Here is a 21,647-nt window from a genome sequence, read left to right on the forward strand (position 1 = left end):
CATTGTCATAAATCTATGAACTAATATATCAATGTATATCAGCAGTGAGCACAGTTTCTTGGTAACTCCACATGAGTGGCAGCTGCCAATATCCCTCTTAAACCTGGGTCCCGTCATGTTCAGGCCCTGAACATGGATTTGCCATAAGAATTTTAAACAGGGTAATTGTAAACAATGTTAAATCACATTGATATCTACAAGTCATAATCTTATTCTACAATCATCATAATCATCATGGCCATGATGTCTTAAATCCTGCATTCTGATTGATCCATCAGAGGTACTCTGGAATTTATCCAGACCTGCTCTGAGGCCTTATTCTGCAGCAAATGTAAATAAAAATTCCCAAATTAGAACTACAAATTCCAATTCATGTTATTTATTAATAACAAATGTTATCATTGGTTATGGTTTTGTAGAAGTAATTATTTCACACACCAATTTTAACAAAATATTGATGTATTTTCCCCCAATTGCCTTCCAAGGGCACTCAGTTCGGAATCTTGGGTAAATCCCTGGGTATTGAGTCAGTCAAGTTTACATGTGTAAATGTACATTTATCCCTGGCTATATATCATACCTACTATGTCATCAAAAACAGTATTTCTGAGTCACCAAGATATATATCAAGCATGCCATAATAATTTATGGCTTAAGCCGTGCCACTGACGCAATACACATAATGTCCTGGTATTGAATAACCACGTTAACACATGCATAACAAAGTGTCACAATCCTACCTGACAAGCTGTCCGAAGTCATCATCACGCTGTAACTATGGTAACCTAATACAAATCGCCACCAAATATCCTCCTTTGATTTTAACAAACTTCATCCACAGATATCTTCTATTTTTGCATAGAACATTTATATTCCTGTAACTGTCCAGTCACAGAATATACACAAACATATGTCTCTTTGTCACAGCTGTGAATTGAAGCCCACAAAACAATGACCACACCCTTGAATATACTCCACAATCATGATTGTAGAACTCATTGTTCCCAATAGGTTTTTTTGTATAACGGTACTATAATAACATGGGATGTCACTGGTATTAACCAGGCCAGTGTGTGTGTAACAGCTGTGGGTTGTATCAACCATCAGTCTGGGCTGGAAAAGTAGATCCAGGACCAGGGCTCACGTTACATCGTACACACGGATCCCATTACAAAACAACTCATATGACACAAGGCTGTAAACATTACCTCGATCACTTCCACAGTTCAGGAGAGATCAGGTTTGTCCACATGTATAATCATTACAACATCGTAATAACCAGAGTTACGGTGAACTCGTGACAGTGTCTCAAGGTTGTACACTGAAATTGTGACGATAACTTGTTTATTGTCTTCTGGCCTGGTTTTTGAAAATGAAAAACAAAACATCACACACATCATGAATATCATGAATACCATTGAATATAGAGTGTCTTTGATGTGTTACACAAAATGCAAATGATCTCAGCACATGCTTGTAAACACTCTGGGCGAAAAATGTTTGACCCAACTAGATATTCAGGCTTGTTGTGCATCTGCTTGTTGTTTGACGCAATATTCCAAGCTTATGACAGTGGTCTGTAAATAATCGAGACAATCCAGTGATTGACAACATGAGCATCGTTCCACGCAATTGGGATCAATGACATGCATCAACCAAGTCCGTGAGACTGACCAACCGATCCCGTGAGTCGCCTCTTACGAAAAGCATAGTCGCCTTTTACAGCAAGCATTGGTTGCTGACGACCTATTCTCCCCGGATCTTCAGGCTAGTGAAAAACCATTGTCAGTGATGTCACTAGCCCTGACTTTAGTTAACTAGCCTGTGGTACATCATTTGCATGTATCTCAAGCTTAACACAGGTTGCTAACATTTCTTAGTAATATGGTTTCAGAGCCATTGTATTGTATTGTATTGTACACACATCAAGTTTGCACTAACTAACAAATATTCAGATTTCAGTGATGTGTTTCATGTGTGGTGCAGCAAATGTTTAATGTTGCCTAGAATGTATTTTGCCTGTTCACTGTATTAGTTTCAACCGTTTGACAACAGATATCATTGACAAAGAAATTACCAGACGAATCAGTGAGTGAGTGAGTGAGCAAGGGGGACACCAGGCTTTACATAGTGTGTACCCATGTGGGTAATTTGAACCCGGGCCTTCAGTGTGACGAGCGAACACTTTTTCCACTAGGCTACCCCTCCGCCCCCATGACTGTATCATGTATATAGAGAGTATTAAAATACATACCCAGAACAAATAACACCTGTTCACCCGTACATCGGGTACATATCCTAGTGGTTCAAGTGTTCGCTCTTCACGCCGAAGACCCGGGTTCGAATCCCGACATTGGTACAATGTGTGAAGCCCATTTCTGGTGTTCCCCAAAGTGATATTGCTGGAATATTGCTAAACATGCTAAAAGCGGCGTAAAACCAAACTCACTCACTCACCATGCTCACATATCCACGTGAAATATGTACAAGTAAGGTCTTAAATTTGACATTTCAAATACAAATTGTTCCTATTATCAGGTTGACATTCCAGTTGTAAAACCTACATACATACATTCTATGCCCCTATGTTACTCAAGAACAGTGTCCCAAGTCCTCAGGAACAATGTGAACAATGGGCCAACACTTACGTCCCCTTTAGCATTAACTCCACAGCTGGGGAAACACTGGTGAACCGAGTTCCCTCACCATTCTTAATGCAGTGTTCCTGTATTACCGTATTTGACGTAATAAGCGCCCAGGGCGCTCTCAAAATTAGAAATAGGGGGCTCTTATTAGAATATTATTTGGTGGGGAAAAAAAGAATTGAAAGATAAATTTCATGGTTTATGCTGACAGCCTGAAGAATATAGCACACTAGTGCGTATTTTTACGCGAATAAAAAAGTCTTGTGTACACTGATCAATCGGAAGGTGTGCTAATTGGGATTGTTCACTGGCCAATATATTAGCAAATATCGCCGTGGGCGCTTATTAGAGCGGGGCCCTTATTACGTCGAATACGGTATATTCCCACACACCCTCCCAACATCTAGGACTTCCTCCCCCACCGACATTAAGGTACACAATCATGGTCACACTGCAAACAGAGACAATTTGAACTTTCTCACAAGCAATTGGGAAATGTCAAAAGTGATTCCAATAAAATCAAAACCCACAACAAATTAGGTTATAGTATGATCAATGATGACATGCGTGATTATGCATGTTATTGCGCTTATAATAAAACAAACATATCAACAAGATGAACAAGACTGACACACTCTATTCACCATATCTATTATTTATTAATTTGATAATCCTGTTGTCATGGTTATTAACCATGTTAACAATTAGTCTGTCCAGTGTGCTGACAGAAAATGAAGTAGATTAGAGTTTGGGATAGTGACTTATTCTGTTTGTTGTTTAACACCTCGCTCAAGGATATTCAAGCTATATCAGGGTGGTCTGTAAATAATCAAGTCTGGGCCAGACAATCCAGTGATTGACATTGTTAACATGCAATAAAGAAAGTCACCAACATTTATATTTGACTTTCACCCACCATGCTGACAATATAACTTTGGAAAAATTTCTTTGTTTTATTTGTATTCTCAAAGCAATCTTTGCTGTTGGCGATTTGAACAACCTTGTCATTCTTGTCAATGTCTGTGGATCCGGGAACCAAGCAAAAACAAAATGTAGGGCCACTGAGCTACCCTATTGCCTCAGTAGACATGCCGTCCCGTGAAGATCCGGGGCAGAATAGGTCTTCAGCAACCCATGCTTGCCGTAAAAGGCGACTATGCATGTTGTAAGTGGCGACCAACAGTCATGTCAATCACCATGATCACTGGATTGTCTGATCCAGACTTGATTATTTACAGACCGCCGTCATATTGCTGGAATATTGCTCAGTGCAGCGTTAAACAACAAACAAACAGAAGACCAACCAGTAGCCACCAACCATGGCAAAATGGGGCCCAAACCAATATTCCACTAATTCCTATCCATACCATCATTACTATACCAGCTGCCTTGTGCTTCTTCCTAATTGTGGCTCAATACAATGTTTGACAACGGACTCCAACACTTGACCTCATACAATGTCAGAATAGGAGAAAACCATTGTGGAATTTACATTTCAGTATTACCTCACTGACCATAGGTCTCATAGGGATGTGTATTGGCTGTGTATTGGCTGTGTATTGGCAAAAATATTGTATTGCAATCTGTTGTAATACAGGTACCTGTATTCATGGTATTGAGATACATATTGTGATTTATTATGCCTCAAAGTGAGATTGACCGATCAGAGAGCAGAACTTCTGAATCTACATGAGCCTGTATACCATCAGTAAAAATCCAAGATGGCTCAAGTCAAAATCAAATTCGGCTCACGCCTCACCCAATATTTTCCTGCTAACCCAATATACACTGTATACGGCAACCAAAAACACCATAACTAATAATATTGGAGGCTAAAGTGTTTGACCCTGATTGTACACGCAGAGCCTATTTTCCACATACTAAAGTAAATAGTATGATGTAAAAAGCCAGCATGGTTAGTTGCCACCATTTTGTAGTCATGGATACAGGGGAGACAACAACTTGAGAAAAAAATTACTTTGCGTTTCTGTCGTTTCAAAAGGAATCATCATTTGAAAATGAATTTCTGTGTTGATTTTAAGTTTAAAGATACAAATAATAACTAAAACACAAAAAGACTATGGCAATATGTACAGTATTACTTATTGAAAAGCATATTGCAGTATACCGGTACACCATTCAGCATGTTCAGTCCTCATTACTTTAGCATGATCAGAATCATCAGACATCCACTATAAACATGATAACTTGACTCATGACTTGTTTGCAGGGCCAGTACACAGTTTCACCACCATATTCATCAATCAACAGAGATCAAGGCTATTTCATCCCATCCACCTACTATGAACTCATTATGCAATAACCCCACCTGTGCATACTTGATCCTTCACAGCTTTACAGGTCACCAAGGTAAACCAAAGTGGATTAGGTAGTAAGAGTCTTAATCACGATCAGATGATCAGCATCCACCTTTTGACAAGTTTGGATCCTCATGAGCATAGTGATCAACTGAATGTTTGTTTGTTTTGTTGTTTAATGCCACATTTAGCATCCTCAGCAACCCACCATCATATAGCTGGAATATTGCTGAGCATGCTGAGCATTCTTAAATTCAGAGGTGTTCAAATTCAATGATGTAAACATGATGAAACTTAGCATTAACATGATTAAAGCCTCTTCCCTATTTGTTAGTCCTGTTATTAGGGAAATTAAGCCTCTGCAAAGATAAGGTACTGGTCTAAAACCCAAGAGAAATCTCTGGTATCAGTGACTAGTTTCGAGCTGGCTCTCTCTCATCAGACTGATCTAGATATCCTCATGAAAGCAGCCATCACATACCCACCACTGAAACCACAAATCAGTGGTCGAACTGTTACCAACTTGGCTGACAACTGTCACAAACAAGATCTGCATGAATATCAAGTCAGCTAACACCTTCAGCGGGCACACGACAGGCAAAAAATACAAATGCCAAAAGCATTTTAACTGCAAGAGTAGAAACATAATCTATATACTAAACTGCTCCAGATGATGGAAACAATATGTAGGAGAAACAAAACATCCCTTCTGCATCAGACTCAAAGAACACTTTGCCAACATCAACTACCAAAGGGACAAACCAGTCAATAAACATTTCAATTCAGTGTGACATTCTCTAGAGACCTACATTACCAGCTGAGTCAGACCAGAGCACGGCCAATCACTGATCCACTGAACTAAATGGATCTTCAATCTCAAAACTATCCACCCGCAAGGCATGAACGACAAGATCTAATCCTGGCGCCCCCCCCCCCTTCTTCACTGTCCTACGCCTCTGTAAAGCCACAACATTATGACTAACCATGACAACTCAATCAACATTAAATGCAACATTTTTAATTTCAGTTTTAGAATTTTGGCTAACAATTGCTGCAGACTTGAGGCCAAGTATTTCATCTCTGAGCAGGTCTAGATAAATCCCTGTCACAACAGGCTGGTGTAACTCTACACTTAGAATAAAGGTTAATCCAATACTGCTTCCACGGTCATTTTCTGGGTAAACCGATTAGGCTGAAAACACTGCAACCCATCGGAAAGCCTTGAAGTATGGCAGGTACATGTATCTCCATGACGTGGCAACAAGTGTTTTAGTATATACTAGGAATGACTCACCACTGAATGAATTACCTATCATGTCTACAAAGTCATCCATTGCAGTGACAGTTTCTGTATTACTATTGTTAACCTATTCTAACGACAATGTACAATGAACTATGAACATATACATGACGTCAGCAAATTGACCTTGATTATGCTAATTATTAGAGATGAAACAAAACATTGGTGCACCAGTGCATCATCAGTATTCATACGACATTATGGTACATTTTGTTTTCTGTATCGATACAAGACCATACACTTGCAAAACGAAATAACTTACTACTTGTCTAATGGCCCCAGTGTTTTTGTTCAGTCCAATTTTGCAAAATGTGTTGTGAGTTCACTACTGAAAGAAGCTACGACGAACATGTATCTAACGCTAGCTGTTCCTTTGGAACCTACTTTCGAAATATATAGTGAAGAAGTTTCATTGTGATTTGACACAAATAAGGGTGTCGCGATACGTATTGTTTGTTTGTTTGTTGTTTAACGCCGCACTCAACAATATTCCAGCTATATGACGGCGGTCTGTAAATAATTGAGTCTGGACCAGACAATCCATTGATTGACAGCATGAGCATCGAACCACGCAATTGGGATCGATGACATGCATCAACCAAGTCAACGAGCCTGACCACCCGATCCCGTTAGTTGCCTTTTACAAAAGTCAGCGAGCCTGACCACCCGATCCCGTTAGTCGCCTCGTGTGACAAGCATACTCGTCTTTTATGGCAAGCATGGGTTACTGAAGACCTATTCCGGCCCGGATCTTCAGGGGTCTATCGCAATACGTATTATATCATGACATATGAATCATGATACATACCACATCTTGACCTTACTGTATCATTTCACCCCTACTAATTACATTGTAATCATTGTAATAGTTGTTAAATCAAATAATAAATAAATGCTGTTCATGAATCAGAAAAATTATTTAACTATAAACAATCCTTTATTGTTTCCTATCATCAAACATGCTATTGGACCTGTCTTCTTCAATTATGGTCATGATGATCTGTTTTCGCCAAACTGATCAATAACAATCCGTTCTTTGGCAATAATTATGTTTTGCAATAATAATTGTTTTTTGCCATAGCAACCTGGGTAAATTTTGGGACACTTTAGCCTGATTTCCCTGGTCAACAGACTCATCATGTTAGGTCTTTATGAAACACATTATGTACAAGAAAAATGTCTGGATGCCAAGTGTAAACTATTATACCATGTCAGTTTCTTATACTGCTCCTAACACTATTCACTCTCATGTTAGCCATTCCCTCCTTGCCATTCTATTTTCTCAGTGTTTTTTTTTAATATCTTATAAATATCTTAAAATACATCACATAAAAACTATTTACATATGGTCTTTTTCTTATTCTGGTCAAAACAACATGAACATGTCTTCTTCCAAATAGTACCCTCAAGGATATAGCAGTAATATATCGTCTGCTATATATCCCCACCCACACTTTCTAGTCTCAATACATGCGTGAAATGATATATCTTACATCATTAATAAGCTGATATTTTCAGCTTGGCCACTATTTTTCCTGAAATACATCAAAATAATGTTTACCGGCTTTCATTATCATCATCACCATGTGCGGCCAACGTTGCCAGGAGCCTGCCAAAATCGTAATGATTATGATCTTTGTCGTTATCATTCATTGTTGTCATTTCATCACCATCATCCCACGGAGAGGATTTTCAAATAATTATTTATGCTGCACAAACATTATGACACGAATTGCTACAGATAAATGCAACATGTTACTCAAAATGTTTAATATTCCGTCAAGAAAATACCGAACAGACGTTGGCCCAAATGGATGTTATCTGTAAACAAGGAAATTGATGTTGCTGACGAACCAAATGACAGACGGTGGAAAATTTGACATTATAATTACATCAAAACAAAGCGAACTTGCTGTTGATATTAGTGGCACATGCTCTTAGCAATACGCGCATGTTGTTCATAATTTACTAGTGTCGCTCTCTTACCGATCAATCATCATAATTCCATCTGACAATGTTTGACAGGTAAAATGTTCCACTGTCTTCCAAAGAATCATAACAAATTACACATGGCCGAACATTTTCACAGAGGGCGCTGCCGAGATGACGTGGTGACGTCACTTTCTACTTCCGTATTTTAGTAATGGAAGCGTCTGTAAAATACGCATATAATCTCACTGTACGAATGACGCGGAATGCGTTTTCGACTGACTCTGCATAGTTGACCTTATGAATCAGCTTTAGGATTAATCAACTCGTTCCCGAAAACAAACTGGCTGACTCACACACAACGCTGGTTGATTCGTGCCAAACTGTTTAGAATTCACATTAGAAACTGCCACTTTGTTCAAAACCAAAGTTTCTACAGCCATGATGTTCAAAAGACATGTAGAAACTATGACAATTGGACATAAGCATACTGTAGAAAGTTATCATATAAGTCCTCACGGTGGCTAGTAAGTGAACACCCGTGAAGGTCCGGGTTAGAAAAGGTCTTCAGCAACCCATGCTTGTCGTCAAGGGGGACTATGCTTGTGGTAAGAGGCGACAAAGGGCAGCGGGTGGTCAGGCTCGCTGACTTGGTTGATGCATGTCATCGATCCCATGTGGGTAGATCGATGTTCATGATGTCAATCACTGGATGGTCTGGTTCAGACTCAATTATTTACAGACCGCCGTCATAAGAATTTCCATGTTGACTTATAGTCACTAAATGAAGAGTTGCAGTATAAAATTGTTTCATACTATATCCATGGGTGTAAAATATATTCTAATATTTGTATAGTTTCTGCATGTAAATAAATTTAGAAAATATACCGACATTTGCAGTGCGATCTGTCCGATACATGTCGATTGAATTTATGAGCGTTTAATTCGATGCAGCCGATCATGAGAGGACAATGCATAATTTGACAGGATCTATATATCATTTGTAGTGTCAGGGCAATTGACTAAAGTTTAAATTCTCTTTATGAGCAAACGTTCATAAAATCCTATGGATAAATTACAGGGATAATTGCTATGACGGATAATTATGGATCATATATCATTATAGGTATATTAATGTCAATGTGTTACAATCATTATCAAAAGAACAGTCTAATATACTGAAGATCATTGTCTAACTGTGACGTAGATAAGGCATTTTATAAGTTTTTGCAACTTTGGTGATATAGATTCCGAAACAATTTTGCGAGGGCACGAGGCCTAGCCAAGCGGGATCAGTAGCCATATCTGTGCTTGTAGACCTCTGCGGCTTGAACCTTTCTCCACAAAAATGGATTTGGCCGAAATACGTTTGAATTGTTACCTTGTTTCGTTTTGTCGCTGTGTGTACATCTGACTACACTTCTTAACGTTATGACAGGACAGACCGACTGTCAACAACGTCTGACCGTGGCTGTGACGTCTCATAGACTAGGGTTAGAGTAGCTTCCCTTTGACAAAGGGCAGTTACTCTAGAGGACAGACCGATGGATTGCCGCGAAAGGCAATTAAAAACAGTTGTTGTTTTGCGTATATGTTGCTTCGCCACTGTATAAGAAACATATTTTAGTTGGAACTATATTGGCTACTGTCACTGTCCGACTGACACATCACTTACCCAGTGACGTAATAAATATATTACTAATGCGCGCATTCCAGGAAAACTCGCAATGTTTCGGCAATGTTTGTGAGGGAGGGAAAGCGATTTTGATGCACAAGAATGACATTATATGATAAAGAGGTTATCACGCGAGTGTGTTTGGGGATAGTAAATATCCTGTATTAGGAATAAACACTATGTATTTAGCTCGCCAAGGCTCGCTAAATACAATGTTTATTCCTTATGCAGGATATTTACCATCCCCAAACACACTCGCGTGATAACCTCTATTTACTCAAAAAACAAAACAAAACAAAAAACCAGACGATAATTGTTTTTGTCTGAGACTTAAGATGGAATAATTTCACTGAGATAATCAGACGTAGGGGAAGTTTATAAACACCATATTTTCTTTGTTTCATATATCCCGACCTTCCATGCATCTGTTTGGCAAAGTCTTTAGGTTTATTCAGATATGAAATGGTTCTGATTCTCAAATCATCAGTGAACGGTGAGTAATACATTGGGCAATCGAGGGTGGTATATTACGGGTCCTTGTTCCGGGTAGCCTATAATGGACACAAAGTAAAACTATTCATTGTCTCGAACATATTCCTCAATAACCAACTTGAAAGATTAATATGCCTTTTCTCTAACCACATTTCAACTACTTTGGTCATAAAATATAAATCAAACATATCGTTCAACTCTGAGGTATGCTGAGTTTGGTTGTTAATTCTTAATACGTGGAAAACATCAACGAAATTATTTTTCTGTTTGAAGCCAGAAGTAGACCTCACTCTAACCCAACTAAAAAATTCCGAGATAAATCGTTTGGTTTATCAACAAGCTTACAATCAGTTGCGAACAAAATATAATTCTCACAGGTCCATTTTTACAGACTGGTCGAAGGATGGTGGCAAAGTTGCAAGTGCGAACATCACTGGATCCAGAACTGTCTCCTCAAGAATACCAGATATACTATGTTCTATATTTACTGCTGAGGCCAAAGCTATCGTAACAGCTTTGACCCATACCTTTAAAACATAAAAAAATAAAAATCTAAAAATTTCATCATCTTCGCTGATTCGTTGTCTTACCTTCAGGCACTTAAAAGTGTCTCACATCAGGGTATTATTATAGACATTTTAGAACTCAAAAATGATCTTTCTACTGGCCAATATGACATTGCCTTTTGCTGGTTACCAAGTCATGTATAGGCATAAGGCCAGGTGCACACAGTGCCGATTATGGCTCCTGTTTGAGATAAGATAGCGCTACGACACGAAAAGTGTAAAAGTCGGATTACTATCCTCAATGATCTGGAATGTCCTATAATTGTCTGAACGCAGTCGTATACGTTCGTAACAGAGACCTATACTGATCGGGAAATGTGCAGAGAGGTCGGTCAAGCACTCCCGTCAGTATGGTGCGTCCCATAACATTCGGGAAACTCAGCCGATTTTATCTAGTCGGATTACAATCTTGACTATGTCGTGAGCGATTCTGCTGTATCGGATCAAATTCGTAACAATGGTCTGTGTTGTCTAGACGATGTCGGGACGCTGTCGTGATGAACGGGCATGAATTGTTCATTGCAGTTTCTTTTCGATTGAGTCCAGATCTTGCCGAATGCGAACCGTCTTTGTCGGTTCACTGTCCGTTTACTGTCTGATCTCGCATTCGGGAGAATCGGGACCCTGTCGGGACAGATTCGGTCGTTTTTGACCATTCTGAAGATACAAATCGGATCCGATTTGGATTGAGAACGGGAGAATCGGGACGAATTTGGCTGGCAACGGCTGAATCAGGACGCTTCCTGAACAATATTACTATCCTCAATGATCTGGAATGTCCTATAATTGTCTGAACGCAGTCGTATACGTTCGTAACAGAGACTTATACTGATCGGGAAATGTGCAGAGAGGTCGGTCAAGCACTCCCGTCAGTATGGTGCGTCCCATAACATTCGGGAAACTCAGCCGATAGTTTGTGAATCTCCCGTCACGAATAACAAGATCTTGGTCAGACTTGTGACATATTTCAATCGGGAATGGTCTTATCAAGGACGGCAGTAAATATCCTGGATGTGTGCCTGAGCCCTAACAGGTAACCCAAAAGCCGATGCTGCAGCTAAAGCAGCTCTTGACAAACCGTTATCTCCACTACTGATCCCGTATAGTGATGTCAAACCAACTCACGAGAAGAGGTAGGACACCCAAGTAGGAAGCAATAAACTTCACGAATTAAAACCAACAATCGGTCATACCTACTTTGGTTGTGTCAGTCAAGACATTATGAGGTCGTTTTACGACAACGTCGTATTGGCAACAGTCAGTTTATCCACGGATACCTGCTGAAGACAGATGAGGACGAACCTCCAAAGTGTCTCCCTTGTGATGAAAGGTTCACCGCCAAGCATACATGTATATAATGCTTAAATTGACTGTGTGGACTTTGCAATCGCAAGGGATTCACATTATCAAAGCCTAAATCTGAAAGATCTCATTTCCCGTGTCAGCGGTCGCCTCATTATCAGCTACTTGAAAGAAATTGGTCTTATAATAAATTTTAGATATGTATCTGAATAATTAAATGCTTGTTTTTAAATTTGGTGTGATGCTATTTTCAATTGACATTATTGGAGGCACTGTTTAGGAGGTTAAAGTATCGTAAAATTATTGTCCCCCTGTGTGACACGTAATCCTATCATAATCGATGTAACTATCATCAACCAGTGTTTTTTAGCCAATAATTGCTGAGTATTTTTTAATATTGGCTAGTATTGTCCACAAACACCAGTAGCTAAAGTGATGACGTAAATCCTGCTGGGGTATTATCATGCAGGATACTGCAAATCCCCATGATCCCCAGCCAGCTCGCCTAGCTTTGGTTACTGGTAACCCGTGTTTTAAAACTGTATACATGATATTGCTATGCTCAAATATGTTTCATAAATTGTTTCTAAATATAACTTTGCACAAATGACTCAATTGTGAATATATTAACTTGGTCTCGTCGCTATATGGCTGATATAATGCCGATGCGACTCTAAATTTTATCTCACTCACTCACTATTTATCATTCGATTAATAGATGTGTCTATATTACATTTCTGTGTATCAAGAATCCCTTTTTATATCAGAAAACTAGAAGAATATTTCGTTATATGATATTAAAAATCAATACCAATAAATGGTCATAAGATTGATACCCAAAACGGAACAAGAAAGCAACGCTTCGTAATATACTGTAGTCAGTATGATGAGTTGAGCTTAGTACGATGTTCATGAAGTAAATCGCTGGATTGTCTGGTCCAGACTCGATTATTTACAGACCGCCGTCATATAGCTGGAATATTGCTGAGTGCGGCGTAAAACAACAAACCAAAACATGTTCTCTGTCAGGTTAAATACCCATCAACGGCCCTTGTCTGCACTGATTATGCCCTATTTGTATCAGTTTTTCTTATCGATATTTGTTAGGGACCTACAGTGGATATTAATTGATATTTTCCTGTTTTAAATAATTCTAATCTACAAAATTAACATTAAAACAAAATAGAAATGTAGATGTACCTTAAATGTCCTGTTAAATCTGATCCATATGTTGTTAACAACAAGCGATCAATTTTCAGTTATTGCGAAAGTCAATATTTGTCATCCATTCTTATCTAAAATCTAGCACAACGCAACGATTAGAGATAGCTTGACCATGTTGACCGCGAGTAAATGCGTGCGTTCGCCGCCCTCCGGAACACGTCTCGGATATTACCTGATGACGTCATGCCATGACGTCACACAACGTAATCTAAGTCGTGTGGGCTTTGAAAACCTTCAGTTGAGAGTTGTTTGCGAGGCACGTTACACGTTTCGTCGCGACTCGTTTTCAGAGCAGCAAGATTTGATCAACAAAAATGGTGAGAATTCCTTTTACATCTGTCTCTAACCCATGTCTTATCGGTCTAGATCTAGGCCTAATGTTTATGAGATAGGCGAAACATGGTAATGTCTTATTTTGCTGTTGGACTCTAATCAGGACACACGACCAACGCTTGACAATGACTACGCTTCTACAAAATAATCGTTTGAATCAAAGTAACGAAATTTTGACACTTTTCTCTAAGATAGGTTTGGATATTGGAATTAAATCACCGTTAAAACTTTAGCACTCAAAGCATTTTCGGGTCCCTAATCATTTTGTTAAAATGATCTTATTTATTTAGGCCTACCAGCCTATTTTGTAGACAGATTCATGATGATATACCATTTTTCGCGCCCTAAAACTAACAACTGTTGTGGGTGCCCTATTATTTTCTCATGTACCAGACTGTATATTGGTATATTTCTCGTTAATACGTAAGTCAAAGTTGACAAAGATGTTCTCATTTCCAGAGAGAGTGTATTTCAATCCACGTGGGCCAAGCCGGTGTGCAGATCGGCAATGCATGCTGGGAGTTGTACTGCCTTGAACATGGCATCCAGCCTGATGGTCAGATGCCCTCGGACAAGACCATTGGGGGTGGGGACGACTCCTTCAACACCTTCTTCAGTGAGACCGGGGCGGGGAAACACGTCCCCAGGGCCGTTTTCGTCGACCTCGAACCCACCGTTGTTGGTAAGTCGCAGAACTGAGCCTTGTTCAGGCTCTACCATTGTCCTTTACAATATCAGGATCAGTTGACACGTGTTTGTTTGCTTGTTGTTTAACGCCGCACTCAGCAATATTCCATCTATATGACGGCGGTCTGTAAATAATCGATTCTGGACCAGCAGTGGTAGAAACTAACAGTTTTAGTCCACTAGTCCTTATAATTGTGATACCTTAGGCTAACCCTCTGGATGCCGAGTTTTTTTTCTGACGCATATTTTCCTGAGATCGGAAAAGTGAAGGTAGTGCGAGAATTGTGCTCACGCGGCACTGGATCTACCTCTGGCTATAAAATTACGCAGAGGTGGAGAATATTAAATTTCCTATTTGATGGTGTATAGTTAACTGCAAATATGAAACCGGTTTTTAAAAAATAAACTTCTAAGTGTTTTCCGAGAATTTATTCTGCGTTGAAAAACAGGAAATTTCACCGCTTTTTATCGTACGCCGATAAAAGTACTGTGCGACGATTTTTTTTATTTAGAAATTTTACGGAAACTGTGAGCGAACAAAATACTGCCTAATATCTGAACGACATAACTATATATCAAATGGAGTTATATGCGTATGTATAGCGACATACATTCAGTGCCAAAAATAGCATGCCCTAAATGACGAAATGATTTTTCTCTATGACGTCAAAAGGCGACAGAGAGGTTACACACGTACAAAGAAAAGGGGGCATAACTCCGCTATGCTTAGCACTAGTTTATTCGGGTCACTTGGTGAGAATTAGCTGTGGGTAAGGATAATATATTTTCGTGGTGTTTTTTTCACGAGGAACCAAACTATTCCAACACAAATAACGATAAAGAAACTGTATACGGTTAGTTATAAAAAAATTTAAAAAACCATAAAAAATGATGACATCGTACTGTATAAAAAAAGAGGTAATAGAGAAATGGATGGCCCTATCTAACCTATAACTTAGTCCTTAGATTCTCCTGAATGTGTAAGTGTAATTACTAATATGACTAATGTTGAACCATTATTAATGGAGCACTAGCCTTATCATCAAATGTAATGAAATACCCCAAAACATAACACCATTCTATTTGACGTCATGGCTGGTTTTATCTTTGATAACGTCGGACAAAGACGACAATGGTATTTTGATTAATATATATCTCCCCTAATTTTCGTTCATGGTATGGAAAATCTCGAAGTGTATAACGGAATTTGACGCTTTTTCGACACAACATAAAATGACTGCTTTCACCAAGTAAATGATGTCTTGAATATGTAAACAATTAGATAGTTTATCGTGTATCTTAATTGGACAAGACACGCACCTGTTTGGCATCAATGTACGTAATGAAATACCCAAAAGAATATTCCAAAACAACCAAAATTATATTCAATAGTGGACACATATTTGTTCATTACTATGTTATTATTTCTCGTCATCTCGTCTTGTTTTATTTCACAATAAAACAAGCGAAGAAAGCTCTATTGGTATAGAATTTACAGGATAATCGTTAAAGATTGAACTAACGGGGTACCTGGCATGGATTTAACTTTTATACATTTTACAATTCCTGGAGAAATAAAGTAAACAGTTTAATATCCTGTGATCACAATATTGAAAAAAGAATGAACCCATTGTTATATAATGCAAAAACGAGAGGAATAATTCGAAAATTGTTTGTGACTAACACGCACCTGGCGAATCGTTAGATATCACTGTTCTGTGTATCAAACGACATAAAAAAACAATTCCAAGACCTAGACAATTCTTTCAGAAATGTGTGCATATATTTTAACGAAAGATATTATCCATTTTGTTAAAGTAATATATTCAGTTTTAGTTATAAAATAAAATGAAACAGCTATTCAGGGACATTGGTTATATGAACATATAATATTGACTTACACATCCCAAGAAATACGTACATGCTGCAGTTACATTTACACTTCATCTTGTAACACTTGTCCAAAGGAAAGAAATATCGTATTCGACACTAAAAACCTATCAATTCTTATGTAAACAATGTTCAAACAAACAGGAGATTATCAAAGGTTCGTTCATACATGTTGTGGCCTATATTTACGTATATCATTGACAAATGTCCAAAGTGAAATTAATTGTGTGAAAACATGTATGAAAGATATGCAAAATCTACATCAGAACTGAAACTGTAAACAGCATGGTACAATGATGTGTGCACTCTCATTCAAGGACCTTCACCTCAAAGAAATTACCAAATATGTACAACAATGTTGACGTATGACATCACTACCTGTGACCGACTTTTACAAAATGGCGTGTTAACTGTCAACAGTACGCGGGATTTTACGAGGGGACTTTCGTTGATTCAGGGATCGTATATACATAAATGTGACATGTAAGTAATCAGAAACATTCTGACAATCTATGTACTGTTATTTGTTGTTATAATTTTCATTGACACAAACCGAAATAGTCAGAAATTCCGATAAATACCGTTGTCGATGTGCGTGATTTGCGTCAGTCATGGCGTCACACAGGACGGTAACTTTGCAATGATTTGATTTTCAACAGAAATTGTCAATGTATCTATATTAAATGCCCTAATTCTTACTACGATTCTCTTCCCATGAATATTCTGAAAATGTTGAGCCAATATATTGAACGAATAGACGAATGGATAGCTCAAAATAGGAGAAAATGCTACACTGTAAAATCTGTATTTTGCTTTGTTTATATTTCAAACAAGTGCAGTTTTTCGAGCACAGCGTTCGTTTTCACACCTAACTTATATATTGCTTGATTTCATCCAGCCACTTCGTATTGGTGACAAAGACCATTGGTCATTCGATTCTAAAATGTATGAGGAATTCATACTTATCCCAGCTAAGTTTGAAATATACGTGATGTAACAGGCGCCTCATAACCGGTGTACCTGAAACGTGATTTTGTAAACACTATCCAATATGGCGGAAAGTTCACTTCGGAGTTCGTGTTTGCGTATTTTCCAAAACATTCTAAACGATTCCAGGGTTATCGGCGAGACGTTTCTGAATGATCATTGGTGATTTCATAAAGGACAGATACCCGTGATCACTAATATGCTATTTTTTAAATTCATTTCTCGGAGTAAATATCCGAAATTTAGATTTCAAAACATGCTGTAAATAACGCCGTGAGTGGTGATTTAGTAATGTGTAAAAAATGGCGACATTTACGAAGTACCTAATTTTCAGAGATCATTTTTAGTACTTTTGCTTGGCCTAAAATGCCAATGGATGATATCAAAGAACAGGGAATATCCCACCTTATTCAAAACTGTAAAGTGTATTAGTGTGCATGATGTATTTTGAATTTTATTCGACTTCAAAGTGAGGGTTGTAGAGGAGGGACATATTTGTCCCTATGGCATCCAGGGGGTTAAGTATTGGGTTGTTTGGCAAGGACTATAGGACTAGTGGCAATCCCCTAATTTCTAACGCTGAATAGATAGTCCAGCGATTGACATGAGCATCGATCCACGCAATAATGGGATCGATGACAGGTATCAACCGAGTCGGCGAGCCTGACCACCCGATCCCGTTAGTCGCCTCTTACGACAAGCATACGACTTTATCGTCCCTGATAAAACATAGAAAGTCACTTAGTAGTTCAAACGTCATTTACCTTTATAAGTACCTACGTGGCGATAAAACATCTTAGCGCAACTATTAATTGTAAATCTTTAACTGTGTTTCGAATCTCCACTAAAGATTTCAAGTCAAAATATGTATGCGATAGGCCTAGGCCTAGTTAGCACGAGTCAATAACTAAAAGTACCATTCCTACCCGACGCAATATTGAAAGAAGAGTGAAACAATATAAATTTTCGCTAATGACGGGAAATATAAAAAAAACCATGAGGTGTCTGCAAGATATTTAGTTATTATAGTGATGGTCGTGAACTTTTGGATAACTCAATCGCCAATCATAGTTCATACTTTACTCGTGTAGATGGGAGTGGTTTCCCTTTGTAAATAAGGCGTCGCCCTTGGAGTACCTTGCACAATGTTTTAATGTTTCTCTTAGGTAACATTCGTGTCATCAATTAGGTATTAGGCGGCCTTTATCATTTAAATGATCTATGTGCAAACTCATACGGGGTTCTAATCAGTTTTAAAATCTAAGGTCTAGTTGGACCAGCGGCTTCCTAAAAGTCACAGTTGTCCAAGGTGCGTGTCGGGTGTACCTCTTTTTAGACTGACCCGTGAAGATTCCGGGGTAGAATAGGTCTTCAGCAACCCACACTTGCCGTAAAAGGTGACTATGCTTGTCGTTAAAGGCGACTAACGGGATCGGGTGGTCAGGCTCGCTGACTTGGTTGATGCATGTCATCGATCCCAATTGCGTGGATCGATGCTCATGATATTAATCACTGGATTGTCTGGCCCAGACTCGATTATTTACAGACCGCCGTCATATAGCTGGAATATTGCTGAGTGCGGCGTTAAACAACAAACCAACCAACCAACTTTTTAGACTAACGGTCCAAGCGAGCTTATTATATGGCTTCCGTCGCCAATAACTGTCTATCCATTTTCTAGAACATGACTGATTGTCATCCCCGTTGCACAGAATGTCCCTAAGATTTATTTTTCTATGCTTGGTAATATGAAACAAATTCCGATCACATGTTGATATAATGAAAATGTTCGGTATACTGCACTCTTGCATTCAAGCATATCTTAATGTCTGTGGTGCCCCTGTTTCAGATGAGGTTCGTACCGGCACCTACCGACAACTGTTCCACCCCGAGCAGCTCATCACCGGCAAGGAGGACGCAGCCAACAACTACGCCCGTGGTCACTACACCATCGGCAAGGAGATCGTCGACCTTGTCCTTGACCGCATCAGGAAGCTGGCTGACCAGTGTACTGGACTCCAGGGCTTCCTGATCTTCCACAGTTTCGGTGGCGGCACTGGCTCCGGCTTCGCCTCACTGTTGATGGAGAGACTGTCTGTGGACTACGGCAAGAAGTCCAAGCTGGAATTTGCCATCTATCCAGCTCCTCAGGTAAGATAAGTCCGTCCTCGGGACATGACGACATTGATATCTAAAAAATCATTATGATTACCTACATGTATTGCTGAAGCTGAACTGATTCCTATGTTCAGGTGTACCTTTATCCCACTCTAAGTCAGTAAAATAGATAAAACTAAGGGCCCCAAAACTAATTCAAGCACATTCAAAAATGGCGGTTATCAACATGCCACCTACAACAAAATAGAAATGACAGTGTCCCTTGCAACATACGCAAAATAGAAGGGATGGTCCAACGGGAGTTATATCATCTTATAGGTTATACGGAATTAGCTCCCCTTGAACAGGTTTGAAAATGGACACTGTGATTATTTTCCCCGTTGGAATTCCGTGTTGGAAGACGCCCCCAGCAATCTTTGATTTTAACAGGAGAAAACACCTTTGGTCCGATCAGATTAGTCAGCAGTTCATTTTGTAACAGTTATTTATGTTAAAACGAGCTAAACTCAGCAACATGCCAATATATACATGAAGGGAAACGATGAAGGGAACAATGAAAAGTATAGAGAAATAAAGTTTTCATACTGTCAGTGCATACAAATTCAACACATGTCAGAATCAAATGTTGAGATGTGTTTGTGTGCAGTGTTTCCAACGCGTATTTGGTAGACAAAGCTGGTCTTATCTAAAATTCGAGATAAAAAACCTTGACGCAGTCTAAAACGTTAGACTCTGTCCCAACCTATTGCAGAATTTTGCATTTGCCACACATCAGTATTGAGAAGGGCAAATACGTATCCCACATAGCAGAGTATATGGTGGTGCAATTCATGTATTGTTTAATGACTTTTTCACGAATCATAACTAGATCTAAAGTATTCGCAAGAAAAGTGATGTTTTAAATAAAAAAATATATCAAATAATTGAAGGACAGTATCTGTTTGTGTATGTATGAAACACAAGTTCATATTAGTATGTGTCAATTTTTCTTCTTAGGTGTCCACGGCTGTTGTTGAACCCTACAACTCCATCCTGACCACCCACACCACCCTGGAGCACTCTGACTGCGCCTTCATGGTCGACAACGAGGCCATCTATGACATCTGCAGACGTAACCTCGACATTGAGCGTCCGACTTACACCAACCTCAACCGTCTGATTGGTCAGATTGTGAGCTCCATCACTGCCTCGCTGCGCTTCGACGGTGCCCTGAACGTGGATCTGACGGAGTTCCAGACCAACTTGGTGCCCTACCCACGTATCCACTTCCCTCTCGTCACATACGCACCGGTCATCTCGGCTGAGAAGGCCTACCATGAGCAGCTGTCTGTGGCCGAGATCACCAACGCCTGTTTCGAGCCCGCCAACCAGATGGTCAAGTGTGACCCCCGTCACGGCAAGTACATGGCCTGCTGCATGTTGTACCGTGGTGATGTCGTTCCTAAGGACGTCAACGCCGCCATTGCCACCATCAAGACTAAGAGGACCATCCAGTTCGTCGACTGGTGTCCGACTGGTTTCAAGGTCGGCATCAACTACCAGCCACCCACTGTTGTCCCCGGCGGAGACTTGGCCAAGGTCCAGAGAGCTGTCTGCATGTTGAGCAACACCACCGCTATTGCCGAGGCCTGGGCTCGTCTTGACCACAAGTTCGATCTGATGTACGCCAAGCGTGCCTTCGTCCACTGGTACGTGGGTGAGGGTATGGAGGAGGGAGAGTTCTCCGAGGCCCGTGAGGACCTGGCTGCTCTGGAGAAGGACTACGAAGAGGTTGGAGTCGACTCTGTTGAGGGCGAGGGAGAGGAGGAGGGCGGTGATGAGTATTAGATTAATGGCTCAACCTGTACCCTTCAAAACTGATTAAAAAAATGTAAAAATATACTCTGTGCTTATATATTTTAGATTTGTCTGTATTTTATTAGCTCACCGGGTCTGAACGACCAAGGTGATCGACTTCTTCTCTGGAACTAAAAGATAGATATCAACCATATTTGGTTGGAAGCATTCTCCGGTGGTGAGAATTCAAAATTGTACAAATGGAAGGGGCTGAGGGGCGGGGCGAAATAGGGGTAATTTATTGCTTTAAACGACTTCCTCTCTTGAACTAAGATATAGGTATCAACCCTATTTGGTTCCAAAGGTGGGGATTCAAATTGGAGAAATGGGGGGGCTGAACCCCAC

At 39.5% G+C, this 21,647-nt stretch overlaps 2 protein-coding genes across 4 annotated transcripts in view; one reads left to right on the top strand and one right to left on the bottom strand.

Moving 5' to 3' along the window:
- LOC124114403 (rab GTPase-activating protein 1-like) overlaps positions 1-8,375 on the bottom strand; it is a 40,611-nt gene extending 32,236 nt beyond the window's left edge. For 2 of the 3 annotated variants that reach the window (XM_046474957.2, XM_046474954.2), the window contains exon 1: positions 741-981. The gene's annotated coding sequence lies outside the window, so the exon portion shown is untranslated. Of the gene's footprint in view, positions 1-740; positions 982-8,249 lie in introns of those variants that run through there. The other variant, XM_046474955.2, reaches the window with a different exon arrangement.
- Positions 8,376-13,614: 5,239 nt separating this feature from the next.
- Positions 13,615-21,345, top strand: LOC124114404 (tubulin alpha-2/alpha-4 chain). Its single transcript, XM_046474958.2, has 4 exons — positions 13,615-13,768; positions 14,244-14,466; positions 19,198-19,499; positions 20,463-21,345. The coding sequence occupies exons 1-4, from the start codon at positions 13,766-13,768 to the stop codon at positions 21,291-21,293; spliced, it is 1,359 nt and encodes a 452-aa protein (XP_046330914.1). The 5' UTR covers positions 13,615-13,765; the 3' UTR covers positions 21,294-21,345.
- The last annotated feature ends 302 nt before the right edge of the window (positions 21,346-21,647 follow it).

The sequence above is a fragment of the Haliotis rufescens genome, unplaced genomic scaffold (genome assembly GCF_023055435.1).
Source record: "Haliotis rufescens isolate VD_foot unplaced genomic scaffold, xgHalRufe1.0.p SCAF_8, whole genome shotgun sequence".
NCBI lineage: Eukaryota > Metazoa > Mollusca > Gastropoda > Lepetellida > Haliotidae > Haliotis > Haliotis rufescens.